Genomic DNA, 9,837 nt, shown 5'->3' with positions numbered 1-9,837 from the left:
CGATTGTATGCCAATTACCATGTTGCTCTTTTATTAGATTACATGATACCATATTGCATATGTAAAAGTAGCTAGTGGAGTGGTTCTTCAAAAGTTCTCATTATAAGAAAAAAATGTTGTTACTATGTATGGTGATGGATATTAACTGAACTTATTGTAGTGTCATTTTGTAATACATACAAGTACCAAATAATTACATTGTATACTTGAACCTAATATAATGTCAATTATAGCTCTAAAAAATGTCCTAAGTGAAGAAATAAAAACAAACTTATTTAAACTGAATAAGCAATTAACAGTTCTATAAAACCCTTGGCTATTGAAATATAGGTTATGAAATGCTATTTCAAGTTGAAATAATGAGAAAACCATCCCAAGGACATTTGATAAATTCATAACTATAGTTGAAGGTCTGAAACTGACCTTGTATTTTAAACCTCACTCCCAGAGGGTTACATCTCCCACAGTCCATGCCCAATGTACGAAAGTTCAGTCCCTGAAACCCTCCCCTGAGGTTTTCCACAGAGATCTAATCCTCATGTAATTAAGTATTCAACTTATTTTTTTTTTTACACATTATTGTGAAGTGTTCATAAATCTGTAGAGGTGATTTTTTTCTCTTAAATACTCACTGGGGGCTCAGGGAAAGGGACAGGCTCTCCAGCATTCTTCAGCAAAACTGCATAACGTTTTAGAAACAGATCATCCAATTTTATCTTCTTTGCAGTCAAACTTTCATACAGTGCTTTGGCAGATGAGACATCTTTGTCCACGCCTGAAGAAAGAGGTATTAGTCACAGATAAAAGACAACCTATTTCATCTTTCCCCAGAACATTTAACTATAGAGGGACTCCTGTCTTCCTACCCGGATCACTTTATCCCAAATTAACACTTAACTAACTTAGCAAAAGGCACATTCAGAATCTACAAGCACCCTCACTCCTTCCCCACACCTCGCATTCATGGAGTGTGTGCGTGTGCAAGTACTATTTCACTTAAGTGGGTGAGGGAGTAGCCCAGGAGCTACTAGAAGGTTTAGCTGGCTAATTTGCAGAAGTTTTCTTTTTACGTTTACTGCTAAGATTACAGGGGCTCTGCTATTAACTGCTGGTAACTGTTAACATCTAGGCCCCTAACAACCCCCTTACCCTACACTAATGTTCTATAAACAACCCCAACAGTGGCAGCACCAGGGCGGGCCTCCAGAATGGGCATGAGAAGTTTAGGAATCCACCGAAAAGGGAGCAAGGGTGATGACACACCAGCTCTCACTGGGTGTGAACAGATCTTTGTCGGTTGGGTAAACTCAGTTTCCTGTGTCAATTCTTTCCCTGCCGTGCCAAGAGCTCATCTTCCAGGAAGCCGCTCAGAAAGGCCGACCTTCCTGTCACCACTTCCTGCTCCCCCTGCTGCTTCTCCCAAGTGGGTTACACAGTAATAGTCTGGTGTTGTCTGACCCTATTTCATGTTACTTAGTTATTATTTAATATCTGCCAATGGAACTTTGAGGTTTATGATTATAGCTGTTTTAAAATACTTCATGTTCTCCTGACAAGGGTGGAAAACCAGAGAACCAATTTACTAATTCTGATTGTAATCTCTTGTCCTGCCAACGATAAAATCAAAAAAGCAGTTATTTACCTCCTGACTCAAGTGAGCAAATCAGTGGTTGGCAGATGGGTAGGTGATCAAAACTTAGAAATGCTACCGTGTATTTTGATTACTGAGGAAAATTTAGACTGATTCCCTCTCATATGTGATGGGCAGGCAATCAGGAAACTGCCTGAAAGAGGAATTTCAACTGTGACTTAAGGTAAAACTTTGGAGCCCATTTTTAGTAAAGGGCCTGTTATTTCAAAGGCCTCAGTAGGCAAGGAGGGTATTGAAGGAGCAAGAAGGCAAGGCAAGTGGTAGTCTCGAGTATGTACCTATTTCATGCAGTGTTTCAGGTGGCAGGGCCTTGGGGAGACTGGACTGGTTCCCAGTATGTAAACCCAAGTGGACTCCCAAGACTTCCCAGGAGCCCGGGATCCCACTGAACACACAGGGCCTCTCTGAAGATGCTCAGTGATACCTGTTTTTATGTTAGGGGTATATGAATAATTTCATATTTTTCTCATAGTTTTTAAACATATTCTAAAGCTAAGTAAATTATTTATATAATTATCTGATATTTATGATTTCTACCTTGAGCTACAGACCAACTTAGTTGGCTATATTACAATTATTTAAATCACTTAAATAATATAGTCAGAATAAACTAATTACCACAGCTTTTCATGATGGAAGTGTATACTTCTTCTTTTTCAATTAATTCAGGAATCAGTTCTACTAAAGATCTCAATATTGGTGCCTAGGATATTAAAAGAGAAGTCAGAAGAACTGTGAGATAAAACACTGATATATAAACATTAAATCACAAAATCTTGACAATAATTACAACAGAACTGCCTACTCAATTTAATGGATTATTTCCCTTCTGTATACAGGCTGGGTTCAGTTCCAGACCACTGCAAGAAAGCAAGTTGTAATTTTATTTGCTAGCTTAAATTTGTAAAAAAAAAAAAAAAAAAAAAAAAAAGCAACATGGCCTGGCTGGCATAACTCAGTGGTTAAGCATCAGCCTATGAACCAGGAGGCCACGGTTCAATTCCCGGTCAGGGCACAAGCTGGGGTTGCAGGCTTGATCTCAAAGATGGGGCGTGCAGAGGCAGCTAATCAGATTCTCTCTCATCAATGATTTTCTATATCACCCTTCCTCTCCCTCCCTCTCTGAATTCAATAAAAATATACCAAAAAATTAGCAATTAGGCAAAAAAAGTTTTTTTAAGAGTGTGTGTGTGTGTGGGGGGAGGGCGGGGGTGGGGCACGTGGAGGGAGAGGTGGGGAGAAGTGTGTAGAAATTAAGGAAGTCTTAGACCTTCCAGACTGGAGACAACCTAAATGTTTCACAATAAAACAAAAGTTATAATTGGCAATCAATTTGAAACTTCATAATGTGCCTAAAGAAACTAAGAATGGGGTTCCTGGTGCTCAACAGGTAAAATCAGATCTAAATAATTTTTTTTTGAAATATGCTTTTATTTATTTTTAAAAATATATTTCATTGACTTTTTACAGAGAGGAAGGGAGAGGGATAGAAAGTTAGGAATATCGATGAGAGAAACATCGATGAGAGAAACATCGATCAGCTGCCTCCTGCACACCCCCTACTGGGAATGTGCTGCAACCAAGGTACATGCCCTTGACTGGAATCGAACCTGGGACCCTTCAGTCCAGTCTGCAGTGCTCTATCCACTGAGCCAAACCGGCCAGGGCTTAGTTTAGCCTTTCTCCTCTTTGATTGCTTGCTAGATTTGCATAGCAAATGGTTAGTTAAAACCCAATGGAATTTCACCCGATGGTTGTCCAGCATTCACAGGGTCCCCTCCGTGCCCTGCTCTTTCCAATTCGCCGCCTGTCCACTTGCTGACTTGGCAGTATGTCCACGAAGCGTCTGCCAGCTCTGCAACCTGCCAGCCAGGCTTGTGGCGATAGAGAGCTAGAAACATCAATGAGAGAGAAACATCGATCAGCTGCCTCCTACACACCTCCCACCTGGGAATGTGCTGCAACCAAGGTACATGCCCTTGACTGGAATCGAACCTGGGACCCTTCAGTCCAGTCTGCAGGCCGACGATCTATCCACTGAGCCAAACCAGCCAGGGCTATTCTTCTGTTTTTTTAAATCAAAAGTAGGACTTGGTTCTGTTCTACGCACCATGCACGAATCTCTTAGTGCACATAAGGTAAGTGCACAAATTGAGAACAATAATTTTTGGCACATACCGGTTTTAAGGGCCACAGGCGAACCTACCAGATGGTTAAAAATGGCCTGTGATGAGGGGAATGTTTCTGCACACTGTTATACGTACCAAGTGACCTAAGCAACAGGATTTTTATCTCCTGTTTCTCTGGACCCTTCCTGGGGGCTACTAATGCATATAACTATGTGCACAGAGCATTCACTGCATGAACTTGTTTTACGTTTCCAGTTCAACTAAGGAGCCACACCAACTTTCTATCAACATTTAAATATATATTTTATTGATTTTATAGAGAGGAAGGGAGAGAGATAGAGAGTTTGAAACATCGATGAGAGAGAAACATCGATCACCTGCCTCCTGCACACCTCCCACTGGGGATGTGCCCGCAACCAAGGTACATGCCCTTGACCGGAATCGAACCCAGGACCCTCAGTCCACAGGCCAACGCTCTATTCACCGAGCCTAACCTAGGGCATCTATCAACATTTAAAAATGTAAACAAGTACAGACAAGTAAAGTCTTCAATCTTCAGTGTTTTTAGATCAGGCCCTGAAGCAACTGGCTTATAGCATCATTGACTTGTCAGCAAGTTAAGCATAGTACCTTTCCTGGGCTCCGAGAACTCCTCATAAAGAACACCACGAAAATTGGGGTTTGCTCAGCAATTGCACCACATCTCTAAAAATTGAAACATTACTCAGTAAGTGAAGGTTTCTGATAAACAAGCAGACCAAGGCAATTATTTCCAATTAAGAAAGTTCACAATAATACAGAAAGTATCATTACTAATAGGAGGGCCTAGTGGTCGACCAATATTTTTAAGGCAAGAAAAAAGAACAATGTCAAGCTTTTGTGACTGCTACCCTTAGGATTGTAAGTATAAAAGTTTGTTTAAAAAGACAAGGGAAAAATTAAACTAGTGCTTCAACAAACCACAGAATAAGGTTTAGGACTGCAAAGAAAGAGGAAAAAAAGAAACACTACTCCTCTCCAATTATACTGCCAAGCATTCACAAGTGAGCTAGGGATCATAAGGTTAATTATACATTTAATAAGGTGTCAGGGAGATAACTGCTCGTTTCTTTATAAAAATTAAAATGTACAAAGCAAGTTCTCTTTAAAGTATAATTACCTACACTTATGCATACAAAAGGACTGATTTCAATCTCTCTATTTTATAAAAGGCTTTCATCGCGACAGCCAGTGCTTGAGAAAGAGACAAAAGTTAAACTAAAAAAAAAAAGTTTATATGACAGACCAGATAAATCAAGTGTCTACCCAATCTTAGCTGCAATAGTAAAATCAAATATGGCAAGACAATATTTTAGTTTACACTCTTCGTAGATGTCATTCCTTAAGTTTCTAAAAGCTCATTCCTCTTTCAAAGCTTTAAAACATTGTCAATACTAAAACGAATAGTATAAAAAGAACTTTTGGGGACCCACAGAACATTTACATTATAAACTGATGTTTTCGACATCTGTGAATAAAGTATTCTTCGGCACAGTAAGTATAACCTTTTACTGTTTGACAAGCAGGTAAAGGATGGGTAAAGGCTTTATCATTTGAAACCTCAGTCTACTGAAGGGATGAAAACGAAAGACTGCTGCTGTTGCCTAACACTCAGCGGTCACCAAGAGCTGCTAGGCAGGCCTCCGTGGCTGAATGCAGCTCCGAGGGCAGCAGGCTCCCACCCCAGGTGCTGTCAGTCGTGCTAAGAGCCTTGAAAGACTCTGGCTCAGAACAAGCTGGTAGAGGAAATAACAACTGCCACCCTTCTAAAGAACCACCAAAATAATGTGTTAAAATTGAACAAATACTACCACATGAATAATTAGATATAACTAGTGTACCCTAGAAGGTACACTGAGAAATGTACACACAAAGATAAAGCATTCGAGTTTATTTCTTTTAAGAGAGAACTTGAAATACTAAAGGCAGGAAGATTAAAAAATTCCTGAAATCCCTATCATAAACTTCCTTTTCTGTTTTGTTGTGTTTTTTTTGAAGGTAAAGAAACCAAACCAACCAATAGAATTTTTAATTACCTGGAATTTCTCTCTGGCCAGAAAAAGAAGTACAAAAGCCTTAGAGACAGTGCCAATGTACACTTTTTACAAAACTGTTAACAGAGATATTTCTCAGGCATACCTCTTAAAAATGGCTTGGATTCTACTGTCAAACTAGATGAACTTTAAGGATGGAACGAGAGCTCAGGTAAATGGGTAGTTCTATCATCCCTCTCTATTACTTAACAATGTAAGTGAATATAATATCATTTACTATCAGAAATCGGCCCCAGGCCTCAATCTAACACAGGAGTCTACACAAACACCGCCGTTGGCAGGATCACGGTGACTGTTTGACTGCCGCCTGCTGGGAAGGGGCTCCGCAGTGGTGCCTGTTTGTGTACATTGCCAGCGGCAGCTCCGATCACCCACTGTTCCCCACTTGGAGCAGCTTTATATTTAGTGCTGCTAAAATAGCAGGAGTGCCACTGTCCCCTACCCTGAGGATTGCTAATTTAACTGAGAGTGTGGGCCACAGAGACCTGCATTTGTCGTTTCATGTGTCTGCAACACACAAGTGAACAGAAAGCAAATGCAACTCTTAATAAACCTCGAATAAGGCATGAAAATGTTTGAGTGTTCAAGTGAGAAGCGGTACTTGAAAAGCAAACATTTCCTACTTTTTGTTTGCAAACTGTGTTGCCATGGTGATGCACAGTATTTAGAGCATTAGAGAAATTAAAGTAGGAAATCAAAGGAATTGTTTCCTATCTGTAGAGAAACATTTGTCTTTAAATCATTTCATCAAAACAAGTCTTCCCTCTGCCCCCTCCCCACTAAAATCTAAGGACATTTCCAATCTGATTTGGCACAGCATCCCACAATTCACAATCCAGTCCTTATCGTGCAACCTTGACTCACAATGAACTTAAATGTGCTAGCACTACAATTCCATTCTAATATTCTACCACACACTCGTGTCAAGTAATTTCTCAATTTACTTCTCACGAGCCATCAGCCCCACTGCTCCATGTGTGGTGGGTCATTACCTGTAGGAGGGCTCTGGCATCATCCACCTTGCCTGAATCCACAAGCTGAAGGAAAAGGTCGGTGACAGGTTTGTACACTGCAAACTGATTGGCCAATCTCTCTGCCATGATGCTTACTGAAAAAAATGACAGGGAAGAAAAAATCTTTCATTTAAACCATCCACCAAAGAAATGTGGTCCAGCCTCACTAGAGAGAAAATGTGGTGCTGTTTTGTGTGTGTGCTTGTTTTTTGTTCTTTTTATAAAAGCAAAAAACACAGCTAACTTACTCTTTTCAAGTGCTGGATCCAACTGCTCCTCTATTACTTTTCTGAATAAGTATGCCAAGCCAAAATACTGGGTTTCCATGGTCTGATTCCCTGAAGTAAGCAAATTTTCAATGTTTTCTATTGCAACATCTACGTTATTGCTGTAAAATAAAGTTGTAGTTGCTTAGACAAAATTAAACTACTATATATACAAGCATTATAACTTAAAAAATTGTATCTTAAATATTTAATTTGATTTTGTAGCTCTTTGGATATAAAATAAAAGCTTGTGTAAGTGCTACAACTTTGGCTGTATTATCCACAATGGTCACTACTGCATAAAGTAGTTAATATGTATCACCTCAGTATTCTTAAAGATGCTGATGATGTCTTTAAAAGGTGTACTTTCAAATCTCTCAACCCATAGTCACCATGACTTTTTTTCTGTCAGGTATTATAGAACATTTGAAAAATATTCAATTTATACTAAAATTATCAGAAAAAAGTATCTTCACACTTTACATTAAAAATTCAATTACACAGCCTTATTTAACAAGTTACAGTAAAAGAATTATCTTTATAACTTTTTGGGTAAGGTTCTCTTTAGTTGCTACTTTACAGTTATGGCTCTCCAACTAATTTTATGTTGAAATTATTACCTAAAACATAAGAATTCTCTAACTAAAAATGAACACCCATTACAATAAATTTTTCTTACAGGTCTTAGTTAGAAAAATTATTCACTAGTAAATAAAAACATATTCTCCACATCACAGATAACTGTGCTTATATGATAATATTTAAAAATTCCTCTGCTCTTACTTGGATAATTTCCTTGAACTTAACAAAATCACATTTTTCTCCTTAAAGGGAAAGTTTAAAGTTCTATTGGGGAAATAGTTTTAAAAGGGAAAACAAAAGACAACGTCTCCGCCCAAAGATATAGAAACAAAAAAAACACCTAAAATACACAGACGTTACATTTTAGTATCATAACCCATTAAATATATGTAAGATTAACTACTAAAGAACATTTTTTTCTAAAGGCCTGAAGAGGTCAATTCCATAATTATCCTCATGAATTTTGAACTTGAGAAAGTTAATAAAAATCAAGTTACTTCTTTCTACAGTGGTGATTCTCACAAGGAATTTAGAGTTGGTGGTAAGAGAATCACCTCTATATCCCTCCTTTTTTGTGGAGCTGTAATGACAGGATGGATGGAAGGAGGGTGGGAAAAGAGAAACTCCTATTTCTAACAAGCTTGCTGGGCCTTCTATTTCACAATGTTCTAGTAGACTGTCACCCTGAGTGTTGTTGGCAATCAATGAATTCATTTTTCACTTCTGTAACAACGTGTTTCCACAAGGGCCTGGTCTGTATGAATGAGAACAGTCAGCAACCGTCAAACAAATTTTACGAATCTGATAAATGTTCTTTATTCTGATTTAATTTAAAGCTAACACACATTTCATAATGTATAATAAAGTATTCCCAAACAGTTAGAGAATGATCAGCAACTGGTGTCAATATTTCCTCTTCAGTTGATATGGTTTCTAATAGCTTTAAAAAGTTTTAAAAGGTAGTATTAGAGGTAATGCTCCTCCCAGCATCTGATGGAGAAAAAGAAAGCTTGAAAATACTCACTTCTTTATTTGTGCCAAAGCAATGTTATTGATGAAAACCATATTTGAAAGTCCAATCAACTCTTCGAGTCCATTTACCATCTTCTGAATTGCTTGTATGCTTTCTAAATCACCCTTCAAAGCACACGCCTGAATCAGGCGGGTCACTGCTATCTTAGAAGGTGTCTGCCCCTGATCCAAGGCCGTCTTTAGCAGTGTTAGAGCCTCTACAATAGAAGACCAGGTGACAGAGTTTTTCTTGTATTAACCATAATGATTTTAATGCACTTTGAAAACCAGCTTTTAAATATAAACACCAAATGGCTATAGACAAAAAGCTATGAATAATTTATCCTAGATTACAGAAAATATTAACACTTTATAAAAAAAACCTAAAAAATGACAATTTATTTGACTACTTATAAGATAGAGACCAGAGAAATGTCTTCTTTAAGTCACAGAAAATACAAATGATATTGAAAGAATGTGGGTACCATTCTGGGAAAACATTTAGTGACTAATTTTAAGGAAGTTAACAAGTTCAGAGAAATATAAATAAGAATTTTAAAAATTAAAATTTCCAAAAATACGTAATTTCTACTATATTTATACTTTCCCATAGATTAGATGATTATCAAATCTTCTAATATTCCAAAGATTCTTTCTTGAAAACAGTATCTTTTTCTAGTCCAAACAGGATCAATCATGCAAAAGCAGCCAAACTTAAACATTCAACTTTCACACTAGCAGACTTATTTTACACTACTGAATAATTTCTTGTAGATAGTTTCTTGCACTCATTTTTCTAAGAAAATAAAACTCACCAGATTCCCATAGATATAGCTACAGGAGTTTTTTTTTCCTAAGTATCATACTTTACATTACCTGATTATGGATACATTTAGAACATCCTTCTGATTTAATGACTCGTGCAAGTGTAGTGAAATCATTATATTAAATAAAGTGGTGGATTGAGGGAAAATATAATACTTAGCATAACAATTAACACTACTACCAAAAAAACCCTTCACAGCTTACAGCAATTAAAGCAATGTAACCTAGACAGAACTAAGACTCTCAAAGCAGCTTTCCAAATAAGGA

General features: G+C 37.7%; 1 protein-coding gene across 1 annotated transcript in view; it reads right to left on the bottom strand.

Moving 5' to 3' along the window:
- LRPPRC (leucine rich pentatricopeptide repeat containing) overlaps positions 1 to 9,837 on the bottom strand; it is a 79,874-nt gene that overhangs the window by 3,767 nt on the left and 66,270 nt on the right. The window contains exons 32-37 of the mRNA XM_006778688.2: positions 8,759 to 8,963; positions 7,135 to 7,274; positions 6,866 to 6,981; positions 4,411 to 4,485; positions 2,270 to 2,354; positions 633 to 775 (exon numbers count right to left, since the gene is read on the bottom strand). Coding sequence (XP_006778751.1) covers positions 633 to 775; positions 2,270 to 2,354; positions 4,411 to 4,485; positions 6,866 to 6,981; positions 7,135 to 7,274; positions 8,759 to 8,963 — 764 coding nt within the window. The remainder of the gene's footprint in view (positions 1 to 632; positions 776 to 2,269; positions 2,355 to 4,410; positions 4,486 to 6,865; positions 6,982 to 7,134; positions 7,275 to 8,758; positions 8,964 to 9,837) is intronic.

This window comes from Myotis davidii, unplaced genomic scaffold (assembly GCF_000327345.1).
Source record: "Myotis davidii unplaced genomic scaffold, ASM32734v1 scaffold6, whole genome shotgun sequence".
NCBI classification, from domain to species: Eukaryota; Metazoa; Chordata; class Mammalia; order Chiroptera; family Vespertilionidae; genus Myotis; species Myotis davidii.
This window is presented reverse-complemented; position numbering and strand designations above follow the sequence as displayed.